At 53.4% G+C, this 23,123-nt stretch overlaps 1 protein-coding gene across 4 annotated transcripts in view; it reads left to right on the top strand.

Annotated features, from left to right (window-relative positions):
- The window catches only part of NRBP2 (nuclear receptor binding protein 2), a 71,776-nt gene extending 49,110 nt beyond the window's left edge, over positions 1-22,666 (top strand). The window contains exons 8-18 of one of the 4 annotated variants that reach the window (XM_084618401.1): positions 3,687-3,770; positions 4,045-4,100; positions 7,072-7,167; positions 12,463-12,595; positions 12,834-12,936; positions 13,138-13,188; positions 13,755-13,890; positions 18,159-18,212; positions 18,876-18,939; positions 19,945-20,018; positions 21,381-22,666. In XM_084618401.1, the coding sequence (XP_084474527.1) occupies positions 3,687-3,770; positions 4,045-4,100; positions 7,072-7,167; positions 12,463-12,595; positions 12,834-12,936; positions 13,138-13,188; positions 13,755-13,890; positions 18,159-18,212; positions 18,876-18,939; positions 19,945-20,018; positions 21,381-21,449 (920 nt within the window). In that variant the 3' untranslated portion in view covers positions 21,450-22,666. The remainder of the gene's footprint in view (positions 1-3,686; positions 3,771-4,044; positions 4,101-7,071; positions 7,168-12,462; positions 12,596-12,833; positions 12,937-13,137; positions 13,189-13,754; positions 13,891-18,158; positions 18,213-18,875; positions 18,940-19,944; positions 20,019-21,380) is intronic. The other 3 variants (XM_084618402.1, XM_084618403.1, XM_084618404.1) reach the window with 3 other exon arrangements.
- Positions 22,667-23,123: the final 457 nt, after the last annotated feature.

Below are 23,123 nucleotides of genomic sequence, written 5' to 3'. Positions count from 1 at the left end.
GCCCTCCGTCGCATGCCCACCAATAAATCTCCGGGCATGGACGGGCTGACCGTGGAGTTTTACCGCGCGTTCTGGGACATCCTTGGCCCAGACCTAGTCACTGTCTGGGCTGAGTCCTTGCAGAGCGGGGCCCTCCCTCTCTCGTGCAGACGAGCGGTGCTCGCCTTGCTGCCGAAGAAGGGGGACCTCCGCGATTTACGAAACTGGCGTCCCCTCTCACTCCTTAGCACGGATTACAAAATCGTAGCGAAAGCAATCTCGCTGCGGCTAGGGTCCGTGATGGCGGACGTGATTCACCCAGACCAGACCTATACTGTCCCGGGTCGCAGCATTTTTGACAACCTCTTTTTAGTCCGAGACCTTTTGGAACTCGGGCGGAGAGACGGTCTGTCGTTCGCCCTCCTGTCTCTCGATCAAGAGAAGGCGTTCGATAGGGTGGATCATGGGTACCTCCTGAGCACCCTGCGAGCGTTTGGATTCGGACCTCAGTTTGTGAGTTTTCTCCGGGTGCTGTACGCCTCCGCGGAGTGTCTGGTTAGGCTCAACTGGACCCTGACCGAACCGGTCAGCTTCGGGCGAGGGGTGCGGCAGGGGTGTCCCCTCTCAGGCCAGCTGTACGCTCTGGCGATCGAGCCTTTCCTCTGTCTCCTCCGCAGGAGGTTGACGGGGTTGGTGCTGCGGGAGCCGGAGCTGCGACTGGTCCTGTCGGCGTACGCCGATGACGTCCTCCTCGTGGTCCAGGACCCGGGCGACTTGGCGCGAGTGGAGGCATGCCAAGCCATCTTTTCGGCAGCCTCCTCCGCCCGAGTCAACTGGGTCAAGAGCTCTGGCTTGGCGGTGGGGGGCTGGCGGCAGGTAAGCCCCCTCCCACCCGCGCTTCAGACCATCCGGTGGAGTGCCGGCCCTCTGCTCTATCTCGGCGTTTACCTTTCTGCCACGCACCCTTCTCCGCCGGAGAACTGGCAAAATTTGGAAGGCGGTGTGATTGAGCGGATCAGGAAATGGACGAGGCTACTCCGATGTCTCTCCCTTCGGGGGAGAGCACTGGTGCTTAACCAACTAGTCCTGTCCACGCTCTGGTACCGGCTCAACACCCTAGCCCCGGCCCCGGGTTTCCTGTCCCACCTCCGGAGATTGATTCTGGAGTTCTTTTGGTCAGGATTGCACTGGGCCCCTGTTGGAGTTCTCCACTTGCCCCTGAAGGAAGGAGGGCAGGGCCTGAAGTGTCTGTACACTCAGGTCCGCGTTTTCCGCCTCCAGGCCCTGCAGAGGCTCCTTTATAGTGCAGGTAGTTCGACGTGGAGCATATTGGCGCATGCCTTTTTACGCCGCTTCCATGGGCTCCGATATGACCGACAGCTCTTTTATCTTTGTCCGAGAGGTTTTCCGCGAGACCTCTCTGGGCTACCGGATTTCTACCAGGACCTCCTCCGGGCCTGGAAACTGTTCTCAACGACCAGGTCCGTGGCGGCCATCGTGGGGGCAGATCTCCTCACGGAGCCCCTGCTACACAACCCCCAACTTTGTGTGCAGGCGGCGGAGTCCCGCACGGTGCGCCAGAGGTTGGTCCTGGCGGGAGTTACGAGGGTCGGGGACCTCCTGGACTACGACCGGGGGGACTGGCTGGATCCCCTGACGCTCGCTCGACGCATGGGGCTCTCCAGCCTTCGCACCCCCCGGCGCGTGCTTCAGGAGGTGGGGGCCGCTTTGACCCCCGCCGCTCGGGCTTATGTTAGCCGAGCCTTGTGCGAGGGCGCGCCCCGCCCATCCCTTACCCCAGGCCCGCCGGACCTTTCCATCGGGCCCCTACCCTGCCGATCCCAACACACCCCTCATCCTTTCACTGCGAGCCGGCTGCATGAACTGCAACCGGTCGGTTTTCAAGTTGCATCACGGAAATATTTATATACACTCACGCTCCATACCCTTCATGCCCGCACCCTGGTGTCCCGCCCCGATACAAAGTGGCGAGATCTTTTACCACCTTTGGAGGGTGAGCAACCTCGGTGGGCCAGCCTGTACTCCACCTTGGTCCCGAGGCCCGTCGGGGACATCAGTTGGCGGCTCCTTCACGGGGCTGTGAGCACGGGCGTGTTTTTGACACGTTTTACCTCCCTTCCGGAGACTTGCCCTTTTTGCAACGTGAGGGAAACCCTGGCGCACGTCTATTTAGAGTGTGCCAGATTGCAGCCTCTTTTTCGGCTCCTCACAAATATTCTTTTGCGCTTTTGGCTTCATTTTTCTCCCCACCTCTTTATCTATACACTCCCCATCCGTGGCCCCACCAAGTCGCGGGATCTCCTGGTTAGCCTCCTCCTAGCCTTGGCTAAAACAGCCATTTATAAGACCAGAGAGCGGAGGTTGGCTCATGAGGCGTCCTGCGATTGTGAGGCCGTTTTCCGACTCTCAGTACATTCACGTATCCGGGCGGAGTTCCTCTGGGCAGCGTCCACCGACTCCCTTGACACCTTCGAGGAGCGGTGGGCGCTGTCCGGGGTTCTCTGCTCGGTGACCCCGTCCGGTTCCCTCCGTCTGACCCTCTGATTGAGGGAAAGAGCGAGAGCCGCCAGTCACAGCCGTTAGTTGCTGTGAATACCATCATTACTGTCTTCTAGGAGGGGTCCTATAATACATGGGTGTACCCCCCTCCCTCCCAACCACCCACCCCGCAGCCGTGCCCATCTTGTCGGGCACTCTCAGGAGAGGGAGGGTCGGTGACCCTGGGCGCGGCACTAGGTAACTCGAGAGGGTGGAAGACCACGAGTGTCGAGGAAGCCCCCCCGCTCTAGGCCACCAGGTAACTCAGGAGGGTGGAAGACCACGAGTGTCGAGGAAGCCCCCCCGCTCTGGGCCTGGGCTAACCTGAACACCTCTCCCTCCTGAAAGCTGTTGTGTTATACCTTTTGATTGCGTTGTTTTGTTGCTAAGTTTTTTTTATCCTTTTGTATTCTTTGTAACTGTTACAAATAAATTTCCTTTCTGTTTCAAAAAAAAAAAAAAAAAACCTTCCCTGTTACCTTACCAAGGGAAAAGGGACCTACTTAACCTGGGGCTAATATATCTGCCTTCTATTACTCTCCTGTAGCCACCCGGCCCGACCCTGTCACAATATGCATGAATGACACACATCTATGGACAGAGAAATGACTTCCAGCAGATCATAACCTTTCCTCTGAGACCTTACAAGGCCTGCTTTATACATAAGATCATGATTATTTGAAAATGAGGACTATGGGGGTTACAGCACGCTCCCCCAAGATATAGAATGTCACAGTGGGTTATTGTGACATTTTATGAACTGGCACGTATCTTTTGCATTTGATCTTACAATTGGGGTTAAGTATTTAGGTCCATTAAGCACAATAGACAAGAGGGGCCTGTACTGATACTGTGTGTGGAGGGACGTCTCTGAAGGCCTTTGGGGAAGATCTTCTTCCTTGTGAGAGTTGGTTTTTCTGTCATGGACCTTTCTGCCCCTGCAGATACGGGAGAGGAATCTCTCCAAGGGAGCAGGAGCCATGGGGGCTCTGGCTGCCTGGGAGCTGGGCAGGCTGCAGTGAGGAGCAAATGCAGAGACCCCTGCAGTCTCCTGTTCTTTCCCTGTATCTAGATCTTTGAATACAGCTTGGGGGACAAGCTGTGGGCTAGGGGTTTCTTACGCCGAACACTCTGTCCTCCTCATGCAGCCATCCCTGATGACCTCCGAAGCCCCATCAGGATTGAGAGAGAGGAGCAGCGCAACTTGCATTTCTTCCCCCCAGAGTATGGCCGTAAGTTCAGATCCCCTCTGCAGCAGAGGGCAGAGGGGTAGCATGGAGTAGGTATTGGGGAGGGGCATGGGACAGGTGTGTAGGGTGAAAAAGGGGACCACAGGGCAGATTCATGGCGGAGGGGGAAATGGGGAAGATGTGGGAGGCATGCTGATGCATGGGGCAGGGGTATGTGTGTGTGTGTGGGGCACAGGGCAGGTGTGTATTGGGGTGTTCCCAGCAGCGGTGGTGGCTTGGAACACCAGTCTGGTTTGTTTCTGGTTTGGTTTTGCAGATGTAGCTGATGGGACAGCTGTGGACATTTTCTCCTTTGGAATGTGCGCCCTGGAGGTAAGGAGCCAGAAGACCCCCCCTACAGATCCCAGGAACTCCCCGAAGGGTTGTCTAGTCCTCCCTTGCTTGGGGCAGAGTGAATTCATTCCCCTGACCCTTCAGGAAGAAGGGGATCTCAGCTCAGTCCAGGAGCTCCCTGTCGAATGGAGTCTGGGTGCCCTCCACTTGCCCCTGTGAGGGCAGCTCTGTGCCCTCTCTTCTCTGATGAAGGCTCTGTGGACCTGCCATCCCCCGTGGCTGTGATGGAGGCTCTGCTCCTGGGGTGACCATTTCCTGCTGTCCCGGCTACCCGCCCTGGGGAGCGGTGGGAGAACTGGCCCCACCCACTTATGACTCCCCTTCTCAGAGTGAGACGCCTCCCTCAGCCATCTCTGTCCAGACTGAGGCCCTGCCTGGCCCGAGGGCACGGTTGATACTGGTCTTACCCCTTAGGGCCTGTTACACACATGGGTGTGAGGTTTCCCTTGGCCAGTGGGAGAAGCTGCTCACCAGGGGGACTTGCACTGCTGCACCCACCAGGGGATGTACCCAGGGAGTGGCTGTCCACTGCAACCTGTACTGGTGAGCTCGGGGCCCCAGGGAGCAGGGCTGCAAATGCCTCCCACTGCAGCCCCACCCCCTGACCCCGGCCCCACAAACCAGCTTCAGGAACAGATCGAGCGCGTCATCCTCCCCACAATGGGGTGGAGAGAGGACCCGGAGCCCTGACTGGAAATAGTATTATGGGGTCGCTGTGTTAGTCTGTAGCCACAGAAACAACCAGGAGTCCGGTGGCACCGTTAAGACTAACAGATTTATTTGGGCATAAGCTTTCGTGGGTAAAACCCCACTTCTTCAGATGCATGGAGTGAAAATTACAGATGCAGGCACAGATATACGGACACATGAAGAGAAGGGAGTTATCCTACAAGTGGAGAACCAGTATTGACAGGGCCAATTCGGTCAGGGTGGATGTGGTCCACTCCCAATAATTGATGAGGAGGTGTCAATACCAAGAGAGGGAAAATTGTGTTTGTAGTGAGCCAGCCACGCCCAGTCCCTGGTCAAGCCCAAATTGATGGTGTTAAGTCTGCAAATGAATTGTAGCTCTGCAGTTTCTCTCTGAAGTCTGTTTTTGAAGTTTTTTTGTTGAAGGATGGCTACTTTTCAATCTGCTATTGAATGTCCAGGGAGATTGAAGTGTTCTCCGACTGGCTTTTGTATGTTACCATTCCTGATGTCTGATTTGTCCCCATTTATTCTTTTGCATAGAGACTGTCCGGTTTGGCCAATGTACGTGGCAGAGGGGCATTGCTGGCACATGATGGCATCTTCACATTAGTAGACGTGCAGGTGAACGAGCCCCTGCTGGTGTGGCTGATGTGGTTGGGTCCTCTGATGGTGTCACTAGAGTAGATATGGGGACAGAGTAGGCAACGGTGTTTGTTATAGGGATTTGTTCCTGGGTTAGTGTTTCTGTGGTGTGGTATTTGGTTGCTGGTGAGTATTTGCTTCAGGTTGGGGGGCTGCCTGTAAGGGAGGACTGGCCTGTCTCCCAAGGACTGTGAGAGTGAGTGATCATTTTCCAGAATAGGTTGTAGATCGTTGATAATGTGTTGGAGAGGTTTTAGCTGGGGGCAGTATGTGATGGCCAGTGGTGTTCTGTTATTTTCCTTGTTGGGCCTGACTTGTAGTAGGTTACTTCTGGGTGCCCATCTCGTTCTGTCAATCTGTTTCCTCACTTCCCCAGGTAGGTATTGTAGTTGTAAGAATGCTTGATAGAGATCTTGTAGGTGTTTATCTCTGTCTGAGGGATTGGAGCAAATGCGGTTGTATCATAGAGCTTGGCTGTAGACAATGGATCGTGTGATGTGTCCTGGATGAAAGCTGGAGGCATGTAGGTAAGTAGAGCGGTCAGTAGGTTTCTGGTATAGGGTGGTGTTTATGTGACTATCACTTATTTGCACTGTGGTCCAGTCTGAGGTTGATGGTGTGGTGGAAATTGTTGAAATCCCGGTGGAATTCCTCAAGGGCTTCTTTTCCATGGGTCCAGATGATGAAGATGTCATCAATGTAGCTCAAGTAGAGTAGGGGCGTTAGGGGACGAGAGCTGAGGAAGCGTTGTTCTAAGTCAGCCATAAAAATGTTGGCTTACTGTGGGGTCATGCGGGTACCCATAGCAGTGCCGCTGATCTGAAGGTATACATTGTCCCCAAATGTGAAATAGTTATGGGTGAGGACAAAGTCACAAAGTTCAGCCACCAGGTTAGCCGTGACATTATCGGGGATACCATTCCTGACGGCTTGTAGTCCATCTTTGTGTGGAATGTTGGTGCAGAGGGCTTCTACATCCATGGTGGCCAGGATGGTGTTTTCAGGAAGATCACCGATGCATTGTAGTTGCCTCAGGAAGTCTGTGGTGTCTCGAAGATAGCTGGGAGTGCTGGTAGTGTGGGGTCTGAAGAGAGAGTCCAAATAGCCAGATAATCCTGCTGTCAGGGTGCCAATGCCTGAGATGATGGGGCGCCCAGGGTTTCCAGGTTTATGGATCCTGGGTAGCAGACAGAATACACCTGGTCGGGGCTCTGGGAGTGTGTCTGTGTAGATTTGTTCCCGTGCTGTAGCAGGGAGTTTCTTGAGCAGATGGTGTAGTTTCTTTTGGTACTCCTCAGTGAGATTGGAGGATAGTGGCCTGTAGAATGTGGTGTTGGAGAGCTGCCTGGCAGCCTCCTGTTCATAATCCGACCTGTTCATTATGACTACAGCTTGTGTGGAGCTAGGGGGAACCCAGACTTCCAGCCTGAGAGACCGTCACTGACCTGGCCTGACACCTGTTCCCATCCCACCAGAGGGGCACCAGAGCACCGTCCTCCTGCCCTGAGAATGTCTTGAGTAGGAGCTCCCTTGTGAGAGCAGAGGGGCTGCGGCTTGGCCAGTCTGGCTGGGGATCCGTGTTGGGGCGGGGGCTAAGCTCTGATCTCCCCGGCAGATGGCGGTGCTGGAGATCCAGCCCAATGGGGACAGCCGAGTCTCAGAGGAGGCGATTGCTCGGGCAAGGCACTCCTTGGATGATCCCAACATGCGGGTGAGCAAGGCGGGCTGAGCCCCACCAGGGAACACCAAGGACATTGCAAAGAGTCCTGGCCACAACGCCCCACACGCTGATGGGCTCAGGGCTCCCCTCAGTCACCTGTTATGGGGCTTGGGGCTCCCCAACCCTCCATCTTACACATACAGGACTTGGGGCTCCCCCCACTTCAGTTTCCTTCTCAGGCTCTGCAGAGCTTGGGAATCCCCCACATGCCCTCGCAGTCCAAATCTCCCTCTCAGGAACTATGGGGCTCCCAATCCCCACTGCAGTCTCCTTCTAAGGGTCCATGGGGCTCAGGTCCCCCCATTGCCCCAATCTCCCTACAGCCCAACCCTCTGAATGGAGGGAGATTATATATAGAGTCCCCAAGCTCGGTGCGGCAGGTCCTGAAGGCTAGGAGAGAGATGCTGGAGACCAACTTTAGGATGCTAGATAAGAGATTAAAGCCCAGGACCTGAAATGCTTCCAGTTCCACGCACAGGGCCATTAGGCAGGCAGAACTGCAGGGTCTCAATGCACGGATGAGACATTGGTGCAGGGAGGAGGGTTTTAGGTTTATTAGGAACTGGGGAACGTTTTGGGAAAGGAGGAGCTTATACAGGAAGGATGGGCTCCACGTAAACCAAAATGGAACCAGATTGCTGGCACGTAAAATTAAAAAGGTTGGAGAGGATGTTTTAAATTAAGGACAGGAGGAAAGCTGATAGGCGCAGAGGAGCATGCAGTTCAAGCAGAGACATCTCTTAGGGATGAGTTTATCAAAGGGGAAACTCTGTATCCTAGAAAAGAGTATAGGAAAGAAGTTGGTAAAGTCCAGGCAGGAGCTAGTGAGGAACAGTCAAACATACAAGTATCACATTTAAATGTAACACATGAATATTGACAAAATATATAAATGGTAGAAGTCTAAATACTAAGATGGGTGAACTAAAGTGCCTGGTATTAAATGAGAATATTGATACAAAAGCCATCACAGAAACTTGGTGGAATGAGGATAATCAATGGAACATATTTCAGAGTAGCAGCTGTGTTAGTCCGTATCCGCAAAAAGAACAGGAGGACTTGTGGCACCTCAGAGACTAACAAATGTATTTGAGCATAAGCTTTCATGGGCTAAAACCCACTTCATTGGACATAGAATCGCAGGACTGGAAGGGACCTCGAGAGGTCATCTAGTCCAGTCCCCCACAGTCATGGCAGGATTAAGTATTATCTAGACCATCCCTGACAGGCGTCTGTCTAACCTGCTTTTAAAAACCTCCCATGATGGAGATTCCCTAAGCTCCCTGGGCAATTTATTCCAGTGCTTAACTTCCCTGACAGTTAGAAAGTTTTTCATAATGTCCAACCTTGCTGCATTTAAGCCCATTGTTTCTTGTCCTATTCTCAGAGGTTAAGGAGAACAATTTTTTCTCCCTCCTCCGTATATCAACCTTTTATGTACTTGAAAACTGTTCTCATGTCCCCTCTCGGTCTTCTTTTCTCCAGACTAAACAAACCCAATTTTTTCAGTGTTCCGTCATAGGTCATGTTTTCTAGACCTGTGGTCATTTTTGTTTCTTCTCTGGATTTTTTCCAGTTTGGCCACATCTTTCCTGAAATATGGTGCCCAGAACTGGACACAATATTCCAGTTGAGCACGGTAATACCAGGGTACAAAATATACAGGAATGACAGAGTAGGTTGTGCTGGTGGGGGCGTGGAGAAAGCATGGAGTCAAATTAGTAAAAATCTTTAGTGAATCAAACTATACCATAGAATCTCAATGGATAGAAATTCCGTGTTTGAATAATAAGAGTATAGCAGAAGGAATATACTACTGACTACGTGGCCAGAATGGTGAGGGTGATTGTGAAATGCTCAGGGAGATCAGAAAGTCTACAAAGGGAGAAAATGCAATAATAATAATTAATTAATAAATCATCCTCAAATTGATTGGGTACATGTCACCTCAGGATGGGATGCAAAAATAAATTTTCTAGACAGCATAAATTACTACTTCTTGAAGCAGCTTGTCCTGGAACCCACAAGGGGAGAGGCAATTCTTGATTTAATCCTAAATAGATCAAAGATGTGGTCCAAGAGGTGAATATAGCTGAAGTGCTTGGTAATAGCAACCATAACATAATTAAATTGAACATCCTTGGAGGGTGGGGGAAATGCCAAAGAAACCCACTACGGTAGCATTAACTTCAAAAAGGAGAACCATACAAAAGTGAGGAGGCTAGTTACATGGAGATTAAAAGGAAGAGTCACAAGGGTGAAATGCCTGCAAACTGCATGGAGATTATTTAAAACACATAATAGAAGCTCAAACTAAATGTGTACCCCAAATAAAAACAGTAAGAGGACCAAAAAATGCCACCATGGCTAAACAGCAGAGTAAAAGAGGCAGTTAGAGGTAAAAGGGCATCCTTCAAAAATTGTAAGTCAAATCCTAGTGAGGAAGATAGAAAGGAGCAGAAACTCTGTCAAGGCAAGTATAAAAGTATATAAAGCAGGCCAAGAAAGAATGTGAAGAGCAACTAGCTAAGGACACAAAAATTAACAGCAATTTTTTTTAAATACATCAGAAGCAGGAAGCATGCCTAGCAGTCAGTGGAGCCACTGGACAATTGAGGAGCTAAAAATGCACTCAGAAAAGATAAGGTCATTGTGGAGAAGCTAAGTGAATTTTTTTCATTGGTCTTCACTGCAGAGGATATGGGGGAAATCCCCACACCTGAGCCATTCTTTTTAGGTGGCCAGTCTGAGGAACTATCCCAGATTGAGGTCTCAATAGAAGAGGTTTGGGAGCAAATTGACTTATTACTGTTTAATTTATCATCAGAACCAGATGGGATTCATCCAAGAGTTCTGCAGGAACTCTGATATGAAACTGCAGAACTTACTAACGGTGGGGTGTAACCGATCACTTAAATCAGCCTCTGGACCAGGTGACTGGAGGGCAGCTACTGTGAAGCCAATTTTTAAAAAAAGGCTCCTGGGAATTAGAGGCCAGTAAGCCTGACTTCAGTACCAGGTAACTGCTTGAAACTATAGTAAAGAACAGAATTATTAGAGGTGTAGATAAACACAGTATGTTGGGAAAGAGCCAGCTTTTCCCGGCTTTTGTAAAGGGAAATCCTGCCTCACCAATTTATTAGAATTCTTTGGGGGTTTCAACACACATGTGGACAAGTGGATATAGTGTATTTGGACTTTCAGAAAGCCTCTGACAAGGTCCCTCACCAAAGGCTCCTAAGCAAAGCAAGGGATAAGAGGGAAGGTCCTCTCATGGATCAGTAATGGGTTGAAAGATAGGAAACAGGGTAGGAATGAATGGTTAGTTTTCAAAATGGAGAGAGGTAAATACCAGGGTTCCCCAAGGATCTATACTGGGACCAGTGCTGTTCAACATATTCATAAATGATCTGAAAAAAGGGGGTGAACAGTGAGGTGATAAAGTTTGCAGATGATACAGAACGACTCAAGATAGTTAAGTCCAAAGCTGAATGTGAAGAATTACAAAGGGATCTCACAAAAGGGATACTCAGGAACTGGGCAACAAAATGGCAGATGAAATTCAGTGTTGATAGGTGCAAAGTAACGCACATTGGAAAACATCATCCCAACTATACGTATAAAATGATGAGGTCGAAATTAGCTGTTACCCCTCAAGAAAGAGATCTTGCAGTCATTGTGGATAGTTCTCTGAAAACATCCATGCAATGTGCAGCATAGGGTGACCAGATAGCATATGTGAAAAATCCGGACTGGGCTGGGGGGTAATAGGCATCTATATAAGAAAAAGCCCAGACTATCAGGACTGTCCCTATAAAATCGGGACATCTGGTCACCCTAGTGCAGCGGCAGTCAAAAAAGTGAAAAGAATATTAGGAACCATTAGGAAAGGGATAGATAATAAGACAGAAAATATCATAATTGGGGGAGGGATAGCTCAGTGGTTTGAGCATTGGCCTGCTAAACCCAGGGTTGTGAGTTCAATCCTTGAGGGGGCCATTTAGAGATCTGGGGCAAAAACTGGGGCTTGGTCCTGCTTTGAGCAGGGGTTGGACGAGATGACCTCCTGAGGTTCCTTCCAACCCCGATCTTCTATGGTTCTATGATAATGCCACTATATAAATTCATGGTACACCCACACCTTGAATACTGCGTGCATTCTGGTTGCCCCATCTCAAGAAAGATATATTAGAATGGGAAAAAGTGCAGACAATGACAGGGGTATGAAACAGCTTCTGCAGAAGGAGAGAGTTGAAAGACTGGGACTTCAATTTTAAAAAGGAGACAATTAACAGGGGATGTGACAGAGGGTCTATCAATCATGACTGCTGGTGAGAAAGTGACCAGGGCAGTGTGATTTACCCCTTCACAGAACACAAGAGCCAGGGGTCACCCAGCGACATGAGCAGGCAGCAGGTTTAAAACAAACCAACAGAAGCATTGCTTCACGCAGCGCCGAGCCACCCCGTGGAGCTCAGTTCAAGGTGGTGTTTTTGATCGGCTTTTATTGACACCTGTTCAGTACAAAGCTCTTTGTGAGCGATTCAGATGCTCCTCCACCTAGGGCTGAGAGCTCCTGCTCCTGCTCTTCCCCGCAGGTCTCCAGCAGAAACGGGAGGTAGGACCTGCCATTCCTGACTTCCCTATGGTGATAAAGCAGCAGAGAAGTTTCTGGGGAGAGGGGAGCTGGAGAGGGGCAGAGCAGGGAGGTCATAGAGTGCCGCCGAGCAGAGCGCCTCCGCAGCCTTTCTTTTCCACCGAGGAGCAGGAAAGGGCGCGCGTCCAGCCTTTCCCCTCTGCAGGCCACCATTAAGCGTTTCCAGCTCCCCCGTCCAGCTGTGTCTTGAATCCTCCTCTCGTCCCAACCCCAGGATGTCTCCCAGCCTGTGAGCGCAGAGGAAGGGCTCTCAGGTGCTGATTCTGACGGGCTGTTAGACACCCCCCGCCCACTCTTTTCGCAGTCTGCTTGCTGAATTTCCCCTGCATCCTCCACCTGCACATTGCGCAGCAGCACCAGGAGCCAGCGCTCCTGGGAGCCCAGACTCCTGTTGCAATAGGGCCCCCAGGAACATCGTCACCTTAAGGTGGTACCACGAATCCCACGATCATTGCACCAAAGTCTGCGCACTCTACAGCCCTCTGGTGTCGCTGCCAACTGGCACGAGGCTCCTGGAGCCCTCAGAGGACGGGCATGCGTTGGCTCTCCTGGGCCGCTGTGGTGGGGCTGCAGCGGGGGGAGGTCTCTGCATTGCCGCGGACTCATGCCCCCCCCGTTTTGCCCCTCAGGACTTCATTCTGGGGTGCCTGCTCCTCAACCCGGACAAGCGGCCAACAGCCCATAACCTGCTCTTCCACCAGGTGCTCTTTGAGGTCCACTCCCTCAAACTGCTGGCAGCGCACTGCTTCATCAACGGCCAATGTGAGTGAGCGGGGACGAGGAATGGGGACGCTCAGCCGCAGCACCCTGGCACTCAGCTGAGCCTTGAGCAGAGCGGTACCAGATGCAGCCACCCAAATCCCTGCCCCAGCGCAGCCGAGGGCATGGGAGAGGCTCTCTGGGCCCCTCCTTGGGGAAGGGGCAGTCTCTGGCCCCTACCTGCGGGGAGAGTTTGTGCCGTGCTCCCAGCTGACAGGTTCTTCTCTTGCCTTTGCTGTAGACCTGATGCCGGAGAACGTGGTGGAGGAGAAGACGAAGGAGCTGGACCTGAACATGGTGATGGCGGAGATCCGGCGAGAGGGGCTGCCTGCAGTGCAGTGGAGGTGAGACCCCTGGGGAGGGGGATCTTGGGGCAGCAGCAGCAGCGGGGAGTGTGGATGGGCAGGAAACCCTGCAACCTCCACACCCAGCAACCATGGCTTGGTGCTCCTAGTGTCACTGCCCCACCTCTCCCCCAGCCCCTCTTTCCGCCCCTCCTTGCCCCACTGTCCCCAGTAACCTCTCCACTCCTGTTTCTCTTCCAGATACTCAGAAGTCTCCTTCCTGGAGCTAGATAAGTTCCTGGAGGACGTCAGGTGAGCTGGGGTTGGCTGAGGGATCCGTGGGACACCATCCAGGCCTGTTCAGACGCTCCTTGTGTGGATAACATGCTGCCAGCGAGGCTTGGACAGACAGGGCCTCAGCTCAGGCTCCCTAGTGCAAGCACCAGTGGGGTGGCTGGCTTCGTTCAGTCCTGACCCCTGGATGCCAGACAATGCCTCGTCCCTGGGCTGCATGGAGCTGCCAGCCTCTCGAACACTGCAGGGAAGCTTTTGCAGAAATGTTTCCTTTCTGCTGAGTGGTTTCTGGGTCAGTTCCTGATTTGTCCCCCTCCCCATGGTCGACCCGAGCTGGCTGCTGTTCTGTCCACGGCCCCTGGACTGCGGGGGCCCCCAAGGCTAAAGCCCTGGGCTGCCGTAGGGCAGCCATGTCTGGAGTGAGGGGGAAGGGCTTGTGCCCTGCTGCCTCCCCCACATCAACAGGGCCCGGCTTCTCCTCCCCCTGCAGAGCACAGCTCCCCCGGGGCCATGACCCCTCCCTCGCCCCTTGCTAGCTGGGCCTGGGCATGGCTTGTTCCGCCTGACCTGTCTCTCTGTGGCAGGAACGGGATCTATCCCCTGATGAACTTCGCGGCCACCAGGCCCGTGCTGCTCCCGCGTGCGCTCTCCCAGCCTCAGGAGGACCCCCAGAAAGCCAAGACTCCCACCCCGGAGCCCTTCGATGTGGAGACGAGGAAGGTAAGGGCAAAAGTGGGACGATTTCAAATGCCACCCTGGGGACAGCACCCCCTGCTGGAACTAGGCAGACAGTGCCCTTTTCTGCTACGCTCTTGCCCTGTGGACTCCCCTCCCACTGGTCTGGCGCGGCCCCCCAGCCCAGCTGCAAGGTCTCCAGCCGGCACGGGAGAGACGTTTCCAGTGCCCACAGTGAGTGCTGTGGGCTCCCCACTTGGGATCGAGCTAATGCACTTTGTTCTCAGCCTTGACCCATCAGAGCAGCCAGGCTGGGGCTGGGGCTGGGGCTGGTCTCCGGTACATTTCCCAGGAGGTCCACAGACAGCACTAAAGCCCAGGGCATGATGGGAGGTAGGGATTGATTATTGTTTGATACTGACTTTACAGTGAGACCCCAGCTGAGATCAGGCCCCTGTTGTGCAGGGTGCTGCACAGAAAGGGAGAAAAATCCCTGCCCCACGTGGCTTATGCTCCAGTGGAAGGTACAGTCTTGCCAACTGGGCAGAGCAAACAGTTGAAGGGAGAAGGGGAGTGGGGCAAGCATGAGTGGATGCATGGTTACAGACACTCTCTTTCTTACTCCTCTCTATTCTTTGTATTACGGTAGCTCTGGATCCAGGACCCTGCTGTACTGGGTGCTGTAGAAATGTGTAACAGAGACAGCCCCTGCCCCAGAACACTTACAGGCCAAGTGTAAGACTGTAGACAGTAGGTGGATATAACAGGCAGAGCAGGCACAAGGAAACAGTGAGACTATACGGGTCAGGATGAAAAGCAGAGGTCACAGCGCACCAGCTGCCTAAGCAGTGCTAAGGTTTTTGTGGGCCTGGCAGCAGGGGGAGTGCTAAGGAGGGATTTGAAAGAGGACAATGAGGTGGCTTTGCAGAGGTGTTTCGGGGAGCTTCTCTCATGCACAGTGGGTGTAATGAGAGATGGCTTGTGGGGAAATTGCTAAAATGGGCAATCAAGACTGGCATCATTTCCTGAATGAATGAAGGAGTCGACATGTCTATGGCACATGAAAAAGATGGGGCAATTGGGGATAGGCCATCAAAGACTCTACAGCAGGGGTGGGCCACATCTGGCTATGGAAATTATATTGCGGGCCCCCTCATGAAATTGGGGGTTGGGGTGTGGGAGGGGGTGAGGGCTCTGGCTGGGAGGGCAGGCTCTGGGGTGGAGCCAGAAATGAAGAGTTCAGGATGTGGGAGGGGGCTTCGGGCTGGGGCAGGGGGTTGGGGTGCAGGGGTGGGGGTGAGGGCTCTGGGATGGGGCTGGGGATGAGGGGTTGGGGTGCAGGGGTGGGGGTGAGGGCTCTGGGATGGGGCTGGAGATGAGGGGTTGGGGGTGCAGGAGGGTGCTCCGGGCTGGGACCAAGGGGTTTGGAGGGCAGGAGGGGGATCAGGGCTGGGGCACGGGCAGGGGGTTGGGGCATGGGAGGGGTCAGGGGGTGCAGGCTCTGGGCGGCGCTTACCTCAAGCAGCTCCCAGAAGCAGCGGCACATCCGCCCTCCAGCTCCTATGCGGAGGCGCAGCCAGGCAGCTCTGTGCACGGCTCCGTCCGCAGGTGCCACCCCTGCAGCTCCCATTGGCCATGGTTCCCGGCCACATGCACTATATGTGCCTTCACTGCAGAGCGGCGGGGGTGGTGCTTGGGGCAGGGCTGTGGGCAGTGTGTGGAGCCCCCTGCCTGCCCCTACACGTAGGAGCTGGAGGGGGGACGTGCTGTTGCTTCTGGGAGCCGTGCAGAGGCATGGCACGCGTGGGGCGGGGAAAGCCCCCAACCTCGCTCCCTGGCTGAAGCGCTGGAGCAGGACAAGCCCCGAACCCTGCTCCCTGGCAGGAGCTTGAGGGCCTGATTAGAATGTCTGAAGAGCCGGATGCGGCCCCCAGGCCGTAGTTTGCCCACCGCTGCTCTGCAGTGAAGGCACAGATAGTGCATGTCTTTGAAGTGGAAGAGGCACTAGCAGAGGGACACAAAGCGGGGAATCAAAACGAGAAGCCGGGAAGAGGACTTCTGTGCTTATTGTTTGTAAAGCCGTCCTGCCTACGAGCCACTGAGAACAGCGCTAGGCATGGGACAAACACAGACCAGAGAGAGGGCCTGGCCTCAAAGAGCTGACAATCTAAGTAGCCGTGTTTTTAAGGGCTACAAGTGAGTCTAGACGGCATCTGTCAAGGCCAGAGAAGAGGAGGTGGCAGGTAAGTGAGATGATGAGGGCCTGGATGAGAGATTTAGCTGTGTGGGCAGAGATTAGAGGCCTCCGCCTCCTCTTCTATGTGGAGTTCAGCCACCAGGGGATAGCCTCTGTCCTGAGGGAGGCCAGACATTGTACACCAGACTCCAGTTGTCAGGTTGGGCACTCTTCTACCACAGGTTATTGTCTGCGATGTTGCCCCAGGGACACGGCATGGGGAGGAAACCAGGCCAAGCCGATGCACGGTCTGGTCTGGACCTTTGGTCTGACCCAGTATGGCCCTTCTTACGGCCGCGGCACCTGTGAACGACCCAGAGAGTAGTCTACTGAGCCTGCTCTAGTATCTATGGACAAGGAGGCAGGTTCACTCATGGATTCCTGAATTTATTTAGGCCCGGCCTACACTAGGAAAGTATAACCGTTGCTGAGGGATGTGAAAAAATCTACCCCTGAGTGATGCAATTAAACCGACCTACCTCCTGGTGTGGACAGCGCTAGGTGACCGGGAGAATTCTGCCGTTAGCCTAGCTACTGCCTCTCTGGGAGATAGAGTTCCCTTGGCATAGCTCGTGTCTACACTGAAGCCCTACAGCGGCGCAACTGCACCACTGCTGTGTTGCATGTGTAGACAAGCCCCTAGGGCGTCAGACTCTTTCCCACAGATGCTTCCATTGTGTAAGAACATAGTTTTCAGCTCCTTGGCGGCATGGACCATCCATGCATGCCAAAGGGCCAGTAGCGCTTTTGTCCCGGAGTGCACGAGCGGCCACAGCAAAGTGGGTCAAAGAGATCAGCCATCATGTCACACCCCAGTCAGGAGTGGGAGTCCGCCCCAAGTATAAGCTGGTGCTGAACGTTGTTTCCTGTCTGAGAATGGGGCATCGGGCAGCTGGAAAGGCCAGATCATAATGGTGTTTTGCAGAAAGAAGTGGCAGGATTAGAACCCGGCCTGGATGTGAGGATCTGAGGGAGGGCTGAGTGGAAGGTGACACCCATCTTACAGACATGAGTGACGGGGAGGATGGAAGTGTTGTCCACAGCGATTGAGAAAGGAGGCAGGAGAGGCGGAGATGGGGGGAACGATTAAGAGCTTGGAACAATTTGTGGGTGGTGAGTCAATCGGAGTTTTAGGGCCTAAATAATTGCTGCTTTCACTAAGCGCTGGTTTCCTCCGCGCCCCAGGGGTGCTCAACCCCCTGCTCCACCCCAGGTCCTGCCCCACCCGACCCCTTCCCCCAAGCCTCCACCTCTGCCTTGCCTCTTCCTGCCCCCGCTCCACCCCTTCCGCAAACCCTGCTCTGCCCCAGGCCTTACCTAGCCCCCACCTCCAACCCTCCTCTCCCCACCCCTGGCCCTGCCCCCACTCCACCCCTTCCCCCAAGTCCCCACCCCCACCTTTTCCCATCCCCACTCTGCCCCCACCCTGCCTCTTCCCGCCCGGTTCCACGCCCTCCCCCAAGTGCGCCCCATCCCCGCTCCTCCCCCTCCTGCATGCCACGGAACAGCTGATCTGTGGCAGGCAGAAGGCGCTGGGCGGGAGGAGGAGGAGCTGGTCAGCGTGGGGCCACCGGTGGGCAGGAGGCGCTGGGGGGTGGGAACGTGGCTGCCGGTGGGTGCTAAGCACCCACTAATTTTCTCCCGTGGGTGCTCCAGGGATGCAGCACCCACGGAGTCAGCACCTATAGCTGCTTTATAACAGTCAGGAGGGGACAAATGTGCCGGTGTCTCTGTGTTGACAGATATTGTATCGTTGTTCGCCTCTCCCCTCAACCTCTGGGGACCACTGGAACTGTGGGCTCCTTGGCCAGGCCCACAACCATGACTGGGTGTGTTTGTGCAGGGGCCCAGCTCAGATGGACCCTGGGCTGGCCCAGTCTGGCAGTTCCTATGGGACAGAAATGGGGGAGGGAAGGGAAAAGGTTTTAGGTGGCAGATAGGCAGCTGGGGTTGTGGGATGTAAGTCAGAGGGGGGGAGTCAAGCTGCCTGGCCAGGGATACGGCCGAGCTGAAGGAGGGGAGACTGCATGTGCCCCAGTGCTGCTCCCAGGCTGATGTTTGTCTTGGTCTCTCCTAGGTAGTGCAGATGCAGTGCAGCATGGAGATGAATGAAGAGAAGGCCCAGTGGCATGTAAGCCATGAGCCCAGCACTGGGCCAGTACCAGAGCTTGACCCTCTTGGTCTGTCCTTCCCCTTGTCCCTAGAACAAAGGTCGGTAGGACGTTTGTTACAGCAGCAGGCAGGGGTCCACGGTGTGGGGTGGTGCAGAAACAGTCCCAGCTAGTGAGTTGCAGCAGGGTGCCCCAAAGAGCTCCCTATTTTTAGGAAGACAGCTGGGCCATGGGGTGTGAGGGGAGGGAGACAGCCACACAGATCAATGTTTCACAAACAGAGATGTTTGCTTTTGGCTTTGTAGCTCTATAAATGAACCCCAGCATATAAATTCGACTAACATTCTCCTGGGGGATCCTTGGAGGGATCCTGAGCCCTTTATCCTCTGCAGGGAACTCCCAGAGCACTCGCTGCAGCCTGGAGCGAGGCTGGAGAGGGAAAGACTTGGGATTGTTGCACTGGGTGGGGTGCCTCCGACCCTACCCTTCTCCCAGTGTAATGTACCATTTTAGCCGTGATAGAGGAAAGGGCACATTCATTCCAGGCAGGGCCTTCAAAGGGCACGTCTGACTGGCTGCCCGCTCCTCCGAGCAGCCTCTGGTGCTGGCTGAGCGAGCTGCACCTTTGTTTCCTAAGGAGGAGCTGATGCTCTTTTCTAATACGCTCTCTCTTCCTGCTGCAGCTCACGCTCTTGCTAACCCTGGAGGACAAGCTGCACCGACAGTTAAGCTATGACCTGCTGCCAAGTAGGTTTATTTATAATTACCATTACCTATGATTGATCTAGTAGTCGTGCTTGAGGGCCCTGAGCAGGGTTGGGCCCCCATGGCACAAGGCCACGCTCAGACTTACAGGAGGACGTGGTCCTTACTCCAAAGAGCTCACAGTCTGTTTACAACCTGGTTTCCTTTCCTCTCTGTACTGGAAGAGGCAGATTGAACCCTGCCAGCCAGGTGTAGGGTCCTGCCCACCTGAGCCCCCAGAGCAGTGGGTGTCCAGAGCTCACAGCCTCTGGGAGCATAGTGGAATGGCCATTAGGAAGGTTCACGTTATCCTGATTAGAATTTCACCCCTGCACCCCAATACTGTGACACCTGTCAAGAGAAGGGGAAGCCATAGGTCGTTTCTCCCCTGAGACAGCAGCCTTTTTCTGCAGCTTTAGTAAAGGAAAGTCCATGGCTGAGTGAGCTGCCCTTGCAGGGTGTGGAAGTTCCTGGCCATTCATCCTGGCTCTGCTGCAGAGCCCAGAGGTGGTTCTCTTCAGAGCACGCCCAGTCCCAGCCTAACTCATGGGGAAGACAGGAGCCCTCTGGAGGAAAGTGCAGCCATCTTTATCTAGCACCCTGCAGTCAGAGGTCTTTACCCAGCCTCACAGACAGCCAAAAAGCCCAGGGCCAGGGATCTCCCTGCACAGGGCTTGGTATCATAAAAGGCCCTTTTTGGTTTCTGAGGCGAAATGAGCCAAGAATGTCAGAAGGGCGTTCTGCTGAGATGACTACACTTTGCCTGGTTTGGGAGTGGAACCTTGCAAAGCTCATTCCACCCGGCCCTTGGCGTGAGGCCCACTCAGTGCTCACCTACATGCTCTGTCTGCCCCATAATCACATGGGCTAGTGCTCAGCCAGCCCTAGGCTCACTCCATCTATGTTCCCAAAGCCAAATGCGTCAGCAAAAGCTTCCAGCTGGGCTGTGTGCCAGGAGCAGCGCTCTCTGGAGGGAATGCGAGCTGCACGAATTTCCTTTTCTCACAGTTAACCCTGTTTCTGCAGCTGACAGTTCCAAGGGCTTGGCCTCAGAGTTGGTGCACTACGGATTCATCCATGAGGTGAGCCTCCTCCCCTCTCCTTTAGAATCTGCATGACTCCCTCGGGCAGGGATCTGCTGCCAATACATTAACACAGGGCTCTCTAATTCTCCACAACACCCTAAGCCTCAGGGGCATGAGGGCTGCCGAGGGGGCGCACCTAGGCCTGGGGAGTCCACTCACTTACTGTCCCATTTAAAGAAGCTTTTTCTGATGACTGTGGCCAGGGTCAGACAGGGCCAGTTTATGGCTGCATGATGAACCCACTGCTTTTTACCATGATGCCATTCTTTGCCTATCTGCTTCGCTCAGGCCTGGCCCCAGGCTGCTGCAATGACAGGAGTAGCCATACTGTCATGGCACAAGTCACACACTGAGTGGGACCAAATTTAAAAATGATTCTGAAGTATGAAACCAGAAAAGCTGCCTAGATCAAAGAGCCCAGATGAGACTCTCTGCCACCTCCTGCCTCCCCCAGAGAAGCATCCAAGCCTGCTGCTGCCCCAAAAAGCAGTCACTGGCCTACACTGCAGCTTTCTACCTGGCCAGAAGATGGAATTAGTTCCCGCACCACCAAACTTGTGCACAGCACATTTCTCTTCAGTGGCCCCAGAGCTAGGAAGGGTCCAGCTAGTTCAGCAGTCCAGAGCCAGGGGAATGCAGATGCTTCGAGTAGCAGAGCATCCTGGAGGAAGCCTGGCTAGGAGGAAGCGGACACACTTATTTTTGCCAAAAAACGGTGTCGCGTTTTGGCCATGAGTTGGGAATTTGGAAACCGTAAGTGAAGTCTGGGAGAATTCCTCAAGCTGAATCCTGACCCTACCCGAGCAGTTAGTCAGCTCCTTTGGCAAACAGCTTTATCTGCCGGGCACTTACAAGATGATGCATTTATACTTCGTTCCTGGACGGCCTCTTAAGCACATGGACCATATAGCACAGAGGTCATCTGCCAAAATGAACAGGGAAGACTTGGGAGAGAACAAGAGTCCCCGCCGATAGAGCATTTCTGGAAAATACATGGCTCCTGGTACAATCTGTTGATTCCAAAGTCAAACAATTTTCTGTTAAGAAGCAGAGAGAAATGTCTTTCACAAGCTGGAGATTTTGTGGGTGTCGAGGTGTGTGTGACCCTCCGCGGCAGGGAAATTAACCAACCCTTCCTTCGCTTGGGTAGGAGAATGTTACTATGCGGCTCCTGGCAAACTGATGACCCCTCTACAGCATCAGCTGCTCTGCCTATCTGACCTTTGCCTCTCTGGATCTCCACAGCCCTGCTCTTCTCCTTGCTAACACAGAGACATGAGAGGTGATGGTGAGGGTTAGACGTGGGGAGTGCTCTCAGCTACACCAAGCCTAATTAACCTGCTGATTCCTTTCTCCTAGGATGACTGTGAAATGCTGGCCAACTTCCTAGAAAATGCTTTCCATAAGCACCGGTCTCCTCCCTTGTGAGTCACCCCGATGAGTTCTGGGCAGACAGGTGCCCCCCAAAGGAGGATGGGAACTGTCCCAGGCCAGAAGGGGCTCTTGATCAGACTTTCTGCTGCAGAGGTGACCTCGCCATTTGTTCCTGTCTGTATCTCTACTGTCCATCTGGCCTGTGATTCAGAAAGACAATGGCAAGAAGAGAAAGAACCAGCAAACATGAGGCATTAGACATGCGTCATTGTTACCAAGAACCCGCCAAGAACGTGCTCTTTAGTCCCCACTTCTGAAGGAGCCAGGGCGAGCAGTGAGGTGGTTTAAGGAGTGGAGGATCATGCAGGAAGCTTCTGGCTGGCGGGTTTTTGAAGAGGCAAAGCTGCTGCAAGAGCTCACAATCGGTAAATTTACCTCTGGGAGCAAGAAGCACCTTCACTGTGGGCCATCACTTCGCTTCCTCAGCTGGAAATGGTCACAGCAGGGAGTGAGTCGGGTTGGGGGGAGTGCAGGTTTGGGAGGATCTTGAGTAGTTTCTTGTCTGCCACATTCCACCCCTTTTCCAGGCCTGATTCCTCCTGCTCTGCTGGGTTCTCCCAGGGCAAAGGAGCCATTGCAATGCCTTATAAGAACCGGACTCCCTCTGCTAGGCTGAGGAGAGGACATTGTGAGCTTGACTGACATGGCATGGGAAGAAATTGCAGGAATCCAGAACCATCAGGTGGTTCATAAAATATGGAAAAACAGAAGAACCCCTGGTGCTGAGCACAGCCTCTGTCATTTCCGAGTTTGTCTCTTAGCCTTCCAAAATTTTGCTATGTCGTAGGGAAAAGCCTCGATGTCTCTTCCTTCCATTTCTCCTGTAGAATTTCCATCATTAGATGGAAGAATGGGGGCAAATATAGCTGCTGCTTTGTCAGGTTCAAGATTGGAATATTATGCAAATAGGAATTGTGTATCAAAAGCTGTGCCATGCTGCTCTGCCTGCACCTCGCTGCTCTGAGTGTACAGTTCACACTGTGCCATACGGGCCATGCTGACTTTTTTACACCGTGCCTGATTCCCTGTCTAGTACTGGCTGCGTATGCTTTGCCACGCAGTGCAGACTGTACCCTGGTGTGCTGGGCTTGCCATGCTAAGCTGCTTTGCCACGCTGTCCTGGCTGTTTAATTACGTGAGTTTTCCAAGCGCTGATATTGTGCTAACTTTGTGGACACTGACGTTTCAATAAATGGATTGAAAAGAACAAACTCCATTGCGAAACATGATGACTGAGTGACCCATTCAGAGTCCTTGTGGATTGTCTGCTCTCCCCATTACACAAAGAAGGGGTAAGGTAGCTTCCTCTATGTTCCAAGTGGCTTATCCAGAACGTCAGGTACACTGAAACGCTGAACAAATTAGATGGAGAAACTTTCTCTGGACGCTTAGTTCAGCTGGGCTTCTCACTCTTTCCACTTAAGCCAGGGCAAGTCTGGGCTTGAGTCTATGGAAATGCTGAAAGCTTTCTTTGTGCGGTGCCTACTTCATATCCCTGATGGAGCAATTAGCTTTAGTTCGGCCCCTAGGTTTTCCCCCCTTGGTGATTTCTTTGTATAACCAACACGTCACAGCTTGATTTCTCCAGAGATTTTTCCTCCCAATGACTTTGCTGTGCTCTGCAGTGGTGTATTTTGTTAGCTAATCTCTACACAATTCCTAGAAAGA

This window comes from Lepidochelys olivacea (assembly GCF_965140295.1).
Source record: "Lepidochelys olivacea isolate rLepOli2 genome assembly, chromosome: 2".
Classification (NCBI taxonomy): Eukaryota; Metazoa; Chordata; order Testudines; family Cheloniidae; genus Lepidochelys; species Lepidochelys olivacea.
Note: the sequence above shows the minus strand (reverse complement) of the source record. Positions and strands in the feature narration are given on the sequence as shown.